At 40.2% G+C, this 16,564-nt stretch overlaps 1 protein-coding gene across 1 annotated transcript in view; it reads right to left on the bottom strand.

Moving 5' to 3' along the window:
- Window positions 1–1,546: 1,546 nt before the first annotated feature.
- LOC122638281 (NAD-capped RNA hydrolase DXO1-like) overlaps window positions 1,547–16,564 on the bottom strand; it is a 39,594-nt gene continuing 24,576 nt past the window's right edge. Inside the window, exons 11-13 of the mRNA XM_043831165.1 lie at window positions 2,534–2,618; window positions 1,814–1,877; window positions 1,547–1,702 (exon numbers count right to left, since the gene is read on the bottom strand). Of these exons, the coding sequence (XP_043687100.1) occupies window positions 1,590–1,702; window positions 1,814–1,877; window positions 2,534–2,618 (262 nt within the window). The 3' untranslated portion in view covers window positions 1,547–1,589. The remainder of the gene's footprint in view (window positions 1,703–1,813; window positions 1,878–2,533; window positions 2,619–16,564) is intronic.

Raw genomic sequence — 16,564 nt, 5'->3', positions numbered from 1 at the left:
AACATTTTTTGAAACAATAACCCATCAGGGCATCAGTTGAAAGGAAGCGTTGTTCCAGTAACTGGATGAACTTACAAACCAGGTTATAAAACCCGGAAACGGATACCATTGGCTCCAATTGGAATAGTCTGGAACCGCTGATACAATACCAAAATCTTTTGTCGTACTGCAGGGTGTGTGGTGCATATCCTGTGGCATAGCAGAGGCCACATGGCATGGCCTCTGCTGTGCCACAAGATGTGCACCACACAACCTGTAGTATGGCAAAGGATTTGAATTCAGCTGATTCATGGCAACGATTCTTCAAAGTTGGATCGGTTTTAAAATGAATTAAGTAAACCTAGCCTGTTAGCAAACGAATGGATTATCCTTTTTGGGTTTTTAGAGGGTTCCCCACACTACCGAGTACAGTTTCTGACGAATGAGAGGACCCCCTTTGAAAACTGATAATAGGAGAGGGGCATTTATGACATATCAATCCCTCACACGAACAATAATATATGATCCGATGAGACACCCTTTCGATTTTTCAATCCCCTGGTGGAGTACGCCTCTCAAACAGTGCATTACCTTTGAGAAACCTTTGTCATCATTCACTTCACCCTTGACAGTCTCATTGTAAAAGCGGCGGATTGGGAGAATCGAACACACTCACACACTCTTCAATGTGTATTAACTCGAACAAAAAGATAGAAAACTAAGGCCAGATTTGGTATGATTTCTATTTCAATTTCGGATTGATTTTGTGAAATAGTCAACAAATAGATTTTTGGTCAAAAATTTGAAATCGTTTTGGTTGTACAATATGAAATATTTAAAAATAAAAAAAAATCATTTCGTAGTTCGATTTCTAAGAATAAATTCTCTATATTTCTTTGGGAAGGATGGTGGTTGTAGCAACAGTGGGGTAGTGGCAGTGGTGCTGGTTGTGGCATGGTGGTGGTGAGACCATTAGGAGAAGAAAAAGGGTTGTGTTTTGTTTTTAACATGAAATTAGTACTTTGCCCATAAATTAACCATGTGAAGCAAGAGGGAAATCAAATGAAATAGAAATTCTGAAATAACTCCTCGGCTATTTCAGAATGTCTATTCCACTTGATTTCTATTTCACTGAAATAAGGTGCAAAAATCAAACCAAACAATTTCTGAAATAGAAATCACCCCCAGAATTTGAAATAGAAATCATACCAAATCAGGCCCAAGTGTATGAAATTGTTGGGGAGAGAGGATTCTTTGCTGGGCAGCATGGTTGACATGCCAGCGCCGGGGCCAATCACAGCACAGCGGGAGAATCAATAGGAGCAGGATTTTTCGCATTTACAAGGGGCAAGACCCCCCCCCTTGTGTTTGGGCGCAGGATCCACGCTGCCAGGGAGGGTCCTTTTCTTTTTCATTTCGATATTACATTTTCACATGATTACCCATTGCCAATGAAAATTTATTCAACTTCACTTGTAACCAAACGGAGCCTTCATGAATGGCAGTTAAAGTGGAAAAGCTTAAAGAGCAAATAAATAAATAAATAAATAAAACCTATGAAATTTCCTTTGGGCAGCACATATATAAATATAGAATTTTGAAGATTGCTTTCATATGCTTACAATAGCTTTTACATGGTTGGTAATCACATCAGGGCAAGACTGGGCTTGCAAAAGCTCTAAGCGGTTGAAAGGAGGAGCAAACTGCAAGATATAATCTTCATCTGGAGCCAAAATAAAATTTTCAAATTGTTATTATATCAGCCAAGGTAAGTCACAGGCAAAGATAAATAAAAGAGAGTAAAACAAAGAGCATAAGAGGGGCAAAACTCAACTCTCTTTAACCGTCCCATAGAGCCAGCACAATACCTCATCAGCAAACGCCAAGCAGACTCCTCCCTACAAATCAATACAGAATTTCAAATGATTCCAAGAAACAATGAAACTGATTTTTCCTACCATGCCCTGAACTTTATTAACATTTGGACTGAAGAACTGGTCGTCAAACTGTTAGATAGATGTGGGGCACATTGGACAAGTTACCTGTCAAATTTGGTGGCCTATCTCCACCATGTGCCTACCATGTATGCAGCTTCCCTCTTGGTTTCATTAACGGTTTATATTGAGCTTACTTGCCTTGGTTTTTCAAATATTTATTCCAAACCACTAGAGTAAGAGTGGAGATGTCATATACGTTCGAAATTTAACTTGGTTAGATGATGACATGGACAACCAGTCCAACAAATTTGGGCCCTAAATGAATTGCCCCGTGGCTGTAACAGAAAAAATGGACCAAAGGTGTTCCAGGTAAGGGCATGGAAAAACTTTGCACCCGTAAATAAATAATGTGCCACATTTATCGCAATGGTCTAAATTTGCTGAAAATGGACGATCTTGTATGCCAAAGCACATGAGCATATGAACAAATTAATGTTCTGTACATGTGTACGTGTTTCCATAGACAAACAGCATAAATTGGGATCAATCCGTCTTTTCTCTCTCTCTCTAGGTGTGCATGTGTGTGGGTGCCCTTGCAGGGTAGAAAACTTCCATACCTGCCAATAGCCTTTCATCTTTACTCTTTGTGTTATATCTTTGGTTCTTAACCTTTCCGTCCGAACAAGCCGACCTGCATCATCCCTGTATTCACAAACAAGAAGCTGTGAACTGGAATGCTTAACCAAACATGGATAAATAGGGAGGAAAAACAGATAAAATGTTAAGCAGATGACAGCTGACATTTCAATGCACATGAAAATATGACATTACAGCTCCATATAGGAGAAACCCTTGCAACCAACATGGACAAACTTGGGTGTCTCCATCCACCACTAAGAAAGGTTACTGATCTAGTATAAGTCCCCCTTCTGAGTGATCACGTGAGGGGTAAACTAGATCAATCTTTAACCTTTTCGGGAAAGTATACATGTGAACTTTCCAAAGAGAATTCACAGGAGGAATGGTGACAATAACTTTCATATTACAAATTCAAATTTAATATGGAAAAGGAAAGAGGTTACAACTCTTCCTATTACACCAAAAGAAATCCATAACTCTTAGTATAAGTATCTCTGTCCACACCCTGATAGAAAATTGACTGATGTTTGATTATCAAGTTTGTTGACGTCAATTTTGTCCTCTAGAAGCCCTTGTTTAGCATGGATTCTAGCCAAGACATGTCGAGTGTTAGGTTGATGCAGATCGTAGACAGAACAAGAAGAGGAAAGGGTCTAAATATGGAGCAATGTCACTAACAACAAGCTAATAACCTAACCCAACACTAGGATCACTGGGACTAATAAACAGCAGGTTAGACACTTGTTAATGGTAGTAGAAAGGCAAATAAAAGACCTCACAGCAGGCTAACAACAAGGGACTGTCGGCACTTGATTAATAACCCACAAATCAGATGCAAAGTACTAAAACAAAAACTCACCAGCAGTGAACAAAAAAATAGGGTAAATCCCCTACTTTCGGCAGTAACAGAATGGCCCCCAAAACTCTAAACACAATACCCCAAAAATAGCAACTTGTAGTAACAGTAACTCTGATGGGTTGTGACTCCAGTTGAGGGTAAGGGAATGGGAGAGATTTAATACTTTAAATTTATATCCACATCTGATGGCTAGAACAAGGGATATGACAGTGGTTCAAATTAAAAACTAGGGAACCAGATTTAGAAGGTTGTTACCTAAGAGACTTATAGCCATCCAATGGCTATGAACTTACAACAATCAGAGGAAGCCATCGAAGGGAGGATTATCATACTAGAAGATGAGCTGGAGTTAATGATGTAGATCACAAGTCCATATGTACCCGCAGGAACAAGCCCCAAAACCAGCCCAGCAAGGTTGTGGATTCAACTGTTCTGAGAGGCAGCCTGGTCTGATGATGTGGCATGTTTTTATTTGTTCGATGGAACACCTAAGGCAGCCCCAGCCCAGAGAGAAGCATGAAGAACAAGACAAAACAGACTTCCAAAAAAAGAAAATATTGTTCACATGAACAGTTCCCGAACTACTGTTCACATGAACAGTGTTATGGGTCCATAAGCCTTGTATGGAAAGGAAATCCAAGCAAATATTTGAGATTCTGTGGGGCCCACTGAAGTTAGCAAGACAAGGAAGACTTTATTGCTGATTTAGTTAGTTACTATTTAGAAGGTCGTGCTTGGCGCGTTGGTCAAGTGCTCACTTGTTGAACGCTTGGTCACGGGTTCAAGTCCTAGAAACAGCCTCTCTGGAAACAGGGGTAAGGCTGCATACATTTGACCCTCTCCAGACCCAGCTAAACACGGGAGCCTTGTGCACTGGGTACGACCTTTTTTAGTTAGTTACTATTTACTTAAGTTTCTATTTTTGTTTACTTTCTAATTTTATTTCAGTTTACTTAGTTGTCTTACTTAGTCAAGTCTTAGATTACTTGGTGAACAAGCCTCAATATTCTCTTGTAAGAGGCTTATAGTAGTTTCCTTTTTCATTACTTTCTAATTTTCAACTTTCTATTTTGTGAAGCTTAGGCCAAGCTATAAATAGGCCCCACCAGTTGTACTTGAATCAGAATAGAATAATAGAATTTTGAGGCCATACTTGTCTGCAGTTATGGGAGAACATTCCTTATTCAACAGCTGGCATAGTTGTGGGTGAGAGACCCAGGGCTGAGAAAGCCCATCCCCCTACCCCCTTCTTATATCTTCTCTTCTCCTCCCTTCCCTGTTCGATATAAACTGCTGTGCTGTTTCTGTGACTGCAATAAACTATTGTGAAGATACCCTTTGAAGACCAAATTCAATTCCCAATCATCTTCAAGGTTTTTTGCTGTTGCACACCATTAATAGATCCTTATCGTGTTGATCCTGGCTGCAATCTGTCACTGGTTTCTCCCTGGTTCGAAGTCGACTCTTGCCTAAGTTAATGGCTGGATGGTGAGATAAACACCATCAAAGTTACTGCCAGAAAACCCAAACAAACAGTGCCGCAGGCAGTATTCTGCTTCCAAGTCTTCAGTACACCACAGGGAATTGGTGGAGAATGCAACAATAAAATAAACACTCTCACAGTAGTCTTGGTACCTCACACTAACACTCAGTTGCAGTGGAAATCAAATAGGAACTAGAGAGAAGATGGAAGAGAAGAAGAAGAGGGGCCATGGCCAAGGCCTCTCACTTATGGCCTTGGTCAGTCTCTCACTAACCTAAGGTATCTCACCTCACTCCACTGTATGTCTATATCACCCAGCAATATGGCATAAAACTAAACTTCCTCATTATCTTTAAAATTGTTGATATAGGCATGACGGCCCTTACAATATATATTATATAGATGCTTCAAGCACTCTAACAGAAAATAGAAAGTAGATAAAAGAGGCTGACGCATATAGTGGAACCTTGTCAGTGGTAGAGGACCGAAGAGAGAATGGGAAGATATCTGAATGGAAACTCAGAGTTGCTGGGAGAAAGAGTCATTCAATCACACAACTCACAGTGAGTAAAACCAATCAATTTTGCATTTCAATCTGTTTCATCATTGGGTACATGCAATTATATGAAGGAAAAAAAAGGCTCATAACTGGAATGTAAAACCCAAACTCAAACTCTTATCTCCTATTCCTGCGTAACCTATCCAAAAAAAAACATCAGAATATAAAAGAAATAAAAGACTATAAATTGAACCACTACCAGCCTTTATTAGACCAAAAACGGGAATAGGGGTCTGGATTTGGGTTTCCAAACCCAATCATGCTGGTCCAACCAGTCCAGTGCCATTGCATCAATTCTCCTCCTCTGAAAAGAACTTGATTCCGTCGAGTTTGGACAAGGACAGAGGAGACCATATGACTTAACAGCTTAACGCGCTGGAGAAAAGATCTGGTTGGCCGTTGAAGCATGATTGCCGGAAGGTCCTTAGCTTGAAGAAATTTCATCTCGAGTCCATCGTGTTTGAAGGAATAAGCATTGTCATAACCACAATATTCTATCATCTTATCAAACAACCACGGTCACCCTAGGAGGATGTGACACTTCTGAAGGGTAGGAAATCACATTGCACAGTGTCAATCAACCCACCAAGGTCACCCTAGGAGGATGTGACACATCTGAAGGGTAGGAAATCACATTGCACGGTGTCAATCAACCCACCAATAGAGAACGTGAGCAAGCATGGATTGGTGACCTTGAGATTAGTATGTCCACCCATACAACTTTGTAGGGGTCAGGAGTTGGGACACGGTGTCTATCTTTAAACCAAGCTTGCAAACAGCGTCTTCAGAAACAGCATTGGCACAACTACCACTGTTGATTACCATGGTGCACAGACTGTAGTTGCATCTCACTCTGGTCTGGTAAATACTCCATCCTTGTCAGAAACTTTGCGCGTAGACAAGAGCAGACGAAAAAACGTAATAATGTTGCTACTCTCTATCACTATCACTGTTATTGACTTCACTAGGTTCACGATCACGCTCTGACTCCAGTAGTAACCATGAGTTCTTCCTTATCAGCGAAAGCAACCAGAGTACCAGACGATTAGAACATCAGTATCGAGCCAGCCTTTTGGGTTGAGTTTAGTCCAGTCATGGGAGACACCATATCTGCATCACAAACAGGTCTGCCAAAACACCATCAAGTGGTTGAAGAATGAAGACAACCTCTACCGTGGGTTTCTTTTAAAAACCATTAATCCTTAATTTCCATAATTGCCCATCCTTTTATTTATAACTCATATCTGTTAGTTTCAATCCAAGTTCACCCATGTCCAATAAATATAATTCCCTTCTGCATCCTTTTTCCTATTTAGTTACCAAATGTCCTTAGATGCAGATCAGCAGTATAAGTACCTTAAAAAGTACAAAAGAAGAAGAAACAAGGAGAAACTGGCTGACTCAGTAGCAACTCAGTTCAACTCAGCCTTGTGGTTTTATTTGACTCAGTTGTGCCAACAATTAGTTCAGTTTCTGGTTCACTAAACAACCAGAATCGTGGGACACCTTTTTAGGTGTTTAATTAGTTTTGTATAATTAGAACTCTATCTTATCCTCTTAAGTATTTTATGTAGTTAGAATACCTTTTCTACCTCCCCACGACTTGGAGAGTTTTTTTTTTTTTTTCTTTCTTTCTTATTTTTAGTTGTCCTACTTAGACTTCTAACAAGAAGGGCAGACAGATTGGTGTGTAAGGACTGTAAGGTAATCCCTGGGGAGAGCCTAACCACCCAACATAGACTGGTGGCTCTGGATCATAGTTTGAGAACTCGCGAGATCTCGGTCGAGATCTCATTTTCTTGGGAAATCGAGTCGAGTTGGTATACGAGTGCTCAAATTACATTTTCTCCGTTGAGATCTCAGGTAACTCGAGATCTCGAGGTCTACCCAGATCTCGATCCATCTACTTCTTTAAAAGTCATCTAACTCGACAGATATTTCGCGATCGAGTTCTGTCCAAAAGCTATTTTCTTCCCCATTTGAAGGCTGTGACTCATTTTACCTTTGGATTTCAAGTTGTAACCTGCGGGAGAGTTGATTCAGCTGCACATTTGAAGGATTCAACTACACATCTCCAAGATTCATCTCAAATTTTATATGTTTGCTGTGGAGCACTATATGCAACAGTGCAGCAACACTATGTCATGGGAAGACTATGTGGCACTACTGAGGACTGAATACTTGATTCAAACTCAGTTTATGTGATGATAGTTGTAACTTGTAACATTGTTAAACAGTTTGATGTATCATTTTAACATTTCTAATGCTTATTTAAGTTATTCATCTATTCATTGAATGTTTTGCTTGCTTTCTATTACTAAATTATGTGTAGAGTAGGGTATTTTAGTACGTCGTCGCCTACCAACTTAAGGTCCGAAGTAAACTCCTATTTGGACTTTATTTTTGCAAAATCTGATAATGCCATTGTGTTTAAATGGCCTAAAATAGGCTAAATACCAAGTTTCAGACCCAAATTGTCTAAAACCCACCGAGTTGAGGTTTTGAGTTGAAAAAAAAATGCACCAACTCGACTGAGATCTCGGTTTTTTCCAGGGTCAACTTGGGGTCGAGTTCCGAGTTTTAGTACCTTGCTCTGGATATGTGCCTCAGTACACACAAGTGTAGGCGGAGGGAGCCTTTGTACCCTATGATAAGGCGGTGGAGATTAAAAGAGGAGCCCCTAAAGACATTTATTGATAATACGGTCAAACAAGGAAAGTGCGACTTTGAAGGAGATACCAATGTGATGTAGAATGAGATGATGACATGTATTAAGAGGGTTGCCAAAGATGTGCTTCGGATAGCGAAGGGTAGTCGTCAGGCCCTAGAGAGACTTGGTGGTGGGAACACTGAGGTTCAAGTAGCCATTAAGACCAAGAAGGATTGTTTTAAGACTTGGCAAAGGACTAAAAAAACAAAGGATAAAAAAAGGTATAATGATGCCAGAAACGAAGCTAGGAAGATTGTGGGGATGGCTAGGGCGAAGAAATATGATGATCTCTATATCAACCTAAACAAAAAAAAAAGGGGAGAAGGCTATGTATAAGATAACTAAAATGAGACAACGAAAAAGAGTAGAGATTTCGATCAGGTGAGGAGTATTAAGGGTGATGATGGAATAGTATTGGCGAGAGATGAGGACATTGTAAACAGATGGGATGAATATATTTGTGACCTACTAAATGGAGATAGATCGAGGAGAAATGATCCGAACGATTACATTATTCAACAAGACACCACACGTCATAGATATGTACGAAAGGTTAGTGTGGAGGAAGTTAAAGAAACCCTAAGAAAAATGAAACAAGCCAAGACACCAAGCCCGGATGAGATCCCAATAAAAGTGTGGAAAACCCTAGGAAGTTGTGGGGTATATTGGTTAGCCAACCTGTTTAATAGATTTATGAACACAAGAAAGATGCCTGATGAGTGGAGGAGAAGCATTGTAGTCCCGATCTACAAAAATAAAGGTGATATCCAAAGTTGCAATAACTATAGAAGCATAAAGCTAATGAATCACACTATAACACTTTGTGAGAAGGTTATTGAAGCTCGTTTGAGAAGAGAAACTCAAATCTTGGTGCATCAATTTGGCTTTATACCAGGTAGATCCACGACTGAAGCTATCTACTTATTAAGGAGGCTCATGGAAAGATATAGAGATAGCAAGAAGGACCTTCATATGGTCTTTATTGACCTGGAAAAAGCCTATAATCGAGTCCCTAGAGACTTAGTCCGGTATGTCCTAGCGAAAAGAGGGGTGTCAAGTAAATATGTGGATGTAATTAAAGATATGTATGATGGTGTGGTGGCTAGTGTGAGATCTGTAGGAGGTCAGGGCAAGGAATTCCCAATTACGATTAGGCTACATCAAGGATCAACCTTAGCCCTTATCATGGATGATCTAAGTCATCTAACCAAGAGCATTCAAGATGAGGTCTCGTGGTGTATGCTCTTCACCGATGATATCATTTTGGGTGGATGAGACAAAAGCAGGGATTACCGCTAAGTTAGATCTATGGAGATCAACCTTGGAAACAAGAGGCTTTAAGATTAATAGAACGAAGACAGAGTATTTGATGTGTAATTTTAGTCACACTATGATGGATACTGACATGGTTCGAATTGAGTAAAGAGAGATACCACAAAGTGACTATTCTAGATATTTGGGGTCAATCATAGACAAAGAAGTCACAGAGAATTAAAGTGGGATGGATGAAGTAGAGAGGTGCATCCGAAATGCTGTGTGACCGATATATTCCTTTAAAGCTTAAAAGAAAGTTCTATAAGACTGTTGTACGACCGGCTATGATGTATGGGGCAGAATGTTAGACAGTTAAGAAGCTTTGTGTAGCAGAGATGAGGATGTTAAGATGGATGTGCGGAAAAACAAGAAAGGATAACATAAGGAATGAATGTATTAGAGCTGACTTGGGAGTTGCCGCGATCAATGACAAGCTCCGAGAGAATCGTTTAAGGTGGTATGGTCATGTTCAACGAAGGCCTAGGTACACCCCAGTAAGGAGGAGTGATATGACTCTGATTGAAGGAACTAAAAGAGCTAGGGTCAGGCCTAAAATGACCAGAGGAGAAGTTGTAAGGAAGGGCATGCAAAGTCTAGGTCTTGTACCAAGTATGGCCTCGGATAGAGCGTACTAGAGGGCAAGGATCCATGTACCAGACCCCATTTAGCTGAGATTCTCCTTATTTGCTGGGTTGTGCCTCTTTCCTTTTACTTTTATCTTTCGTTTTCCTTTTTATTTTTAATCTTTCGTATTTCATTTTCCATTTCTCATTTCTCATCTCATCCCCCTTCCCTCTCTTCCCATCTCTTCATTCCCTTATTTTTTTGTTTAGACCCCATGTTTTCCTACCTTGTTTTGTTTGGATCCATGTAGCCGACTCCATTAAGTTGGGATAAGGCTGAGTTTGTTGTTGTTGTTGTAGTTGTTGTCCTACTTAGGACATGTTTCTAGTTAGAACGAGCCTCTAAAACTCAGCACAATTTACTTGGTTGTAAGCCTATTTGCTTCCCAACAATTTATGAAATAAAGAGATGGCTTTGTTGTTTTTCTTCTGTGGGATTCAGAAACAGGTTGTGTGATTCAACTGCTACCTTGGTGAGACTCCAAATTCTGTTGATGAGATTCCAGCAAGTACTCAGTGGGAAGCTGATTACATATCCTCCCCCTTCTCAATATTTCAATATTTTTTTGGGGTCAATATATCTGAGATTTCAGTCTTGATATTAGATTCATCAACCACAAGTCATTCTAAAGCTGCCCATGGTTTTAGTTTTTAGTTCAGAGATTAATTGATTAGAGTCCCAAAAATTTTGGAACTCCTTCCAAAAATTCTGTCCCTGTTCATACCATTAAATTCTTGCTGCAATCTCATATTATTTGCTGTGATTTATCAGTAGTTCCATTTACTGTTTGTTATCGTTATTAATGTAAGTCTCGGTATTAGCGCCAGGTGCTAATACAGAGATAGGTGAGAAGGGTAGTTTGGGAAGAGTCTGTTATTTATTTTTTAGTCTCTTTTCCTGTTTTACCCTTAGTGATAATATATATTGAAGATTAGTAGGAGATCACACAAAAGGTGTGACTCCCAAGTTGCACATCCTCCTCTCTCTCTCTCTCTCTCTCTCTCGGCTTCCTCTGTTTTTCTCTTTCTTTTTCTCATATTGCTTTACATAGTATCAGAGCTATAGGCACTGTTACAGCTTTCCTTTATTGTCTTCTTCTCTTTTCTTAAGTCCACTATTGGAATTGAAGTGGTCGTGCAAGGTTGAAGGTTTTGCGGATTCTCCTATTTTTTTGTTTGAAGGGGTGCAGCACCCTATGCTGTGTTTTGGGACTGTTTAGAGACTAGTTCATGTTCTAAATTAAGAACTAGGTCTCTCTTTGTATTTGTGGGTGATTGATGGAGTGGAGATTGCATTGGAAGCTGAAGAAAAAAATCAGCAGCACCCGTCAGGATTTTGAGATCGATTTTTCCTAGGGGGAGAAATTGGTTTGTTAGTTTTTTGCACTCTCTTTTGTTGGCTGGAGTTTTTGGAGTGTACTGGACTTTTCGGAAGCTACTGGGGCAGCAGAATTTTACGTGGATCACCAACTTTTGAGACCGATTTTTGCCAGGGTTTCTATCAAAATCGATTTTTGTCAGGGGTTTTGAGGATCGAATTTTCCAGATTTTTCACATCATATTTTTTGCAATTTTCCTCCATTGATTGGGCTGTGAATAATGTCTGACAATTCAAAAACTGTGATGACTGAAGTTTTCTCTTCCTCCAGTCATATCACTGAAAAGAAATTGGAGGGGATCACCAACTTTAAACAATGGAAGAAAATTGTGAAGTTGGTTCTGACCGCACATGATCAGCAGGATCACTTGTTCAAGATTAAACCTGATGATGACCCATTATACAATCATCTGATGGGCTGTCGTCTGACTCGTCTTCGACTTCCATTGGTCACAAACCCAAACAATAAAAGTGAAATGGAAAGGGTAAGATCTTGGATTTTAAACTCCGTTTTTTTTATGATCTAATTCTAAATGATAAATAAAGAAGTGTGAGAAATATTGTTGATGCTAGAATCTTGGGATAGATGCTGAATTCTATGAAGAGCCAAATTGTTGATTTGGTGATACACATTGACACTGTCAAGGAGTTGTGGGAGTATCTTAATGTTCTGTACTCTGGACAGAACAATCTTTCTCGCAGGGCTGATCGAAAAGGTAGTCCTTTGACCCAATACTTTGCTGATTTCAAGAGGATGTATAAGGAACTAATTCTCTACTACCTATTACTTCTAATGTGGAACAAATGCAAAATCAGCAAGAGCAGCTTGCTGTCATGGGATTTTTGGGAGGACTTGGGAAGGAGTTTGATTCAGTCCGTTCCCAAATTCTTGGTGGTGATAAGGTAGCCACACTGTCCGAAACATTTTCCAGGGTTCTACATGTGGTGAGAGTACTACTCCAGTTGACACATCAGCTTTGGCAACTTTTTTACCCAACCGTGGGCTCAATAGTGGGGCCGGTAATGGTGGTAATGGTAATGGTGGTGGTGGCCGTGGATGCGGGGCTGGTTTTGGTAAACCACCTTCTTTGGGTACTCAGGGTGTTTCTGATCGTTCCAGTTCAGTGAAGACTTGTCACCATTGTGGTCGCCCAGGACATATCCAACGTTTTTGTTGGAAACTTCGTGGCAAACTACCTCAGCAACAGTTTGTCAACTCTACTACTACTATTGAGTCTGCTATCTCTACATCTCCACAGCCTGAGGTTAAGACCGTGAAGATGTCTGATAAGGAGAATGACCCAATTTCAGATTTCTCAGTCATCCCAGCCTCCAACTGCCACCTTTGTTCAGACAAGTAATGTCATTGCATGTCTTTCGGTTGCTACTTCTCGTCCCTAGATCATTGATTCAGGGGCTTCGGATCATATGACTGGTGTCTCAGGTATAATTTCCTCCTTCCAAAAATCATCGTCTAGTGTTACTTTAGCTGATGGTTCCTTAGCTAAAGTGACTAGTACTGGTATTGTTCCTATTACATCTTCTTTGTCCTAATCTTCAGTCCTTTATTTAACTAATTTTCCTTTCAATCTCGTCTGTTAATAGGTTTACCAAAACCTATAATTGTTTCATAACCTTTTTCTCTGACTCTTGTGTGTTTCAGGATCTTACAACGAAGAAGATGATTGGTAGAGGTCATGAATCGCCCGGGGGGGGGGGGGGAGGCTATATATACTTGAGGACAATTCATCTATGACGTGTTCCAGTGTCGCGTCACCTCACCAGATTCATTGTCGTTTGGGTCATCCGTCGTTGGAGAATTTGAAGCTTCTAGATAGTCATTTTCGATTACTTTCTAGTTTGAATTGTGACTCTTGTCACTTTGGGAAACTTCACCGTGTGAGTTACCCTCCTAGAATCAATAAACGGTCTGACCAACCTTTTTCTTTAGTTCATTCAGATGTATGGGGTCCTTGTCCTGTAGTGTCCAAGTTGGATTTTCATTATTTTGTTACTTTTGTTTATGACTATTCCAGGCTTACCTGGCTTTATTTAATGAAAAATCATTCGAAGTTATTTTCCATCTTTTGTGCTTTTGTAAATGAAGTTAATACTCAATTTCAAACTCCTTTGCATATTCTTCGTAGTGATAATGCTAATGAGTATTTTTCTGCCCTCTTTGCTAAATTTATGGTTCAATGTGGTATAATTCATCATCCTCTTGTGCTGACACTCCACAACAAAATGGTGTGCCTGAGAGGAAGAATAGACATTTAATGGAAGTCACTCGGTCTCTTTTATTTGAGATGAAAGTGCCTAAAATTTTTTGGGCTGATGTTGTTTTGACGACTGTGTGTTACCTTATTAACCTCATGTCTTCCTCTGTTTTACATGGTGGTATTCCTTTTTCTTTGTTATTTCCTTTTATGCCTTTGTTTGTATTACCACCATGGATGTTTGGTAGTGCTTGCTTCATTCGTGATCATCGTCCTGGTGTTTCAAAGTTGGATCCTAAAGCTCTTAAGTGTCTTTTTGTTGGCTATTCCCGCACACAAAAGGGTTATCGTTGTTATTCCTTTGACTTACAGAAATACTTTGTTACTGCTAATGTTTCCTTCTTTGAATCCACCCCGTATGATGCTTCTTCTTTTACTATGTCTGAGTTGGATGATGATCTTCCAATGTGTGTTGTTCAGTCTATTGTTAACCCTGTTCCACAAACTGCCTCATCATCGGCACCTCCTCCTATTATGTTCCAACGTCACAAATGGAAAGTATGGGCTCCCCCCGTTTCAGCTACTTCTGCTTCATCTACTTCTTCACCAGCTGATCCTGCAACAGGTACTCCTCCTTCTTTGGAACCTCCTTCTGACCTTGATATTCCTACTGCTCATGGTAAGGGTGTTCGGAGTTGTACCCAACACCCCATTTCTAACTTTGTGTCCTATGCTGGTTTGTCTTCCACCTTTCATTCTTATTTACATACCATTGAAAATCATCCTGTTCCTAAGTCTATCGCAGAGGCATTGTCTAGTCTTGGTTGGAGGGCTGCTACGAATGAGGAATTGTTGGCGTTGGAGGAAAATCAGACTTGGGATCTTGTTCCCTTACCCTCAGGTAAATCTGCTATTGGTTGTCATTGGGTGTATGTGGTAAAAGTGAACCATGATGGATCCTTGACCCGTTTGAAGGCCCGCCTTGTGGTGAAGGGCTATGCCTAAGTATATGGTGTGGATTATTTGGATACTTTTTCTCTTGCGGCGAAACTTAATTTTGTTCGCATTTTGATTTCCCTTGCTGCTACTTATCATTGGCCTTTGTATTAGTTAGATGTTAAGAATGCCTTTTTGCATGGGGATTTGCATGAAGAGGTTTATATGGAGCAACCTCTTGGTTTGTTGCTCTGGGGGAGTCTGGTTTGGTTTGTAAGCTCAAGAAGTCATTGTATGGCTGAAACAGTCTCCTTGGGCTTGGTTTGGTCGCTTCACTGAAATTGTGTTGGAATTTGGTCTGATGCGGTGTAGTAGTGAGATCATTCAACATTTTTCTGCCGTTTTGATGCAGGGAATATTTCTCGTGGTTTATGTAGTTGATATAGTCATTACAAGAGATGATATTCCTGGTATTGAGAACTTAAAGGTATATTTACAGCAGAAGTTTCAGACCAAGGATCTGGGAAAGTTGAAGTATTTCTTGAGTGTGGAAGTGGCTCAGTCGAAGCAAGGGATTTCGCTGTCAACAGCAAAAGTATGTTCTTGATCTTCTTACAGAGACAGGGATGTTGGGTTCTAAACCTCTAGATACTCCCATTGATCCCAATTTAAAACTTATGGCTGATGATGGTGATATTTTAGATGATCCTGAGAAGTATCGGAGGCTAGTTGGAAAATTGAATTATCTAACAGTGACTTGGCTTGACATTGCCTTTCCTATTAGTGTGGTGAGTCAGTTCTTATCAGCTCCTCGGACATCTCACTGGGAGGCAGTTGTGCGTATCTTGCGTTACCTCAAAAAGGCTCCTGGACGTGGTCTCCTTTATAGTGACCATGACCATGGGTGGATAGAGGGTTTTTTGGATGCTGATTGGGTAGGATCTTCGGTTGACAGGAGGTCGACTACAGGTTATTGTACATTTGTTGGAGGGAACCTAGTGTTCTGGAAGAGCGAGAAACAGACAGTAGTTTCTCGTTCCAGTGCAGAGTTAGAATATAGGGCTATGGCACATGCTACTTGTGAATTAATGTGGGTGTTTACTGGCTGAACTTAGGTTTGTTGATGATTCTCTGATGCAACTGTGGTGTGATAATCAAGCTGCTGTCCACATTGCTTCAAATCCTGTGTTTCAGGAAAGAACGAAACACATTGAGGTTGACTGTCATTTTGTTCGAGAAAAGCTGCAACAAGGGTTGATTTCTCCTTGTCATGTTCGTACAGGAGAGCAACTTGCAGATGTATTTACGAAGTCTTTGGGGAGTGCAACAGTGGATTATGTTTGTAACAAGCTGGGCATGATTAACATCTCTGCTCCAGCTTGAGGGGGAGTGTTATCGGTATTAATGTAAGTCTCGGTATTAGCGCCTGGTGCTAATAGATGAGAAGGGTAGTTTGGGTAGAGTTTGTTATATATTTTTTCTTCTCTTTTCCTGTTTTGACCTTAGTGATAATATATATTGAAGATTAGTGGGAGATTACACAAAAGGTATGACTCCCAATTTGCACATCATCTTCCTCTCTCGGCTTCCTCTGTTTTTCTCTTTCTTTTTCTCATATTGCTTTACGCTGTTTATTACTGATATTACACTTTCACGTCTGATCTCTCATAAGACCACAGCTTTGCTTAAGCTCTTCCATCGATCTACAAGGTTTTGGACATCCTACCTCAAGTAAGATAATTTCATAACTCCTAATTAATGTAGTCCTAGTCTCCTAGATTGGTAGGAGACCAACTAGGAGCCTGTAAACCAGGATCTGATATGAACTAATGATCCGATTAGGTCAAAATTAGGGTTAGGGTTTGAGGTGTTGTTATGCTAGGCAGGTGTAAGGGAGTCTATTAGTGAAGATCCTGATATGTTTTGATGAG

This window comes from Telopea speciosissima, chromosome 8 (genome assembly GCF_018873765.1).
Source record: "Telopea speciosissima isolate NSW1024214 ecotype Mountain lineage chromosome 8, Tspe_v1, whole genome shotgun sequence".
In the NCBI taxonomy this organism is placed as follows: Eukaryota; Viridiplantae; Streptophyta; class Magnoliopsida; order Proteales; family Proteaceae; genus Telopea; species Telopea speciosissima.
The sequence above is the reverse complement of the archived record's forward strand: the minus strand, read 5'-3'. Positions and strand labels throughout refer to the sequence as shown.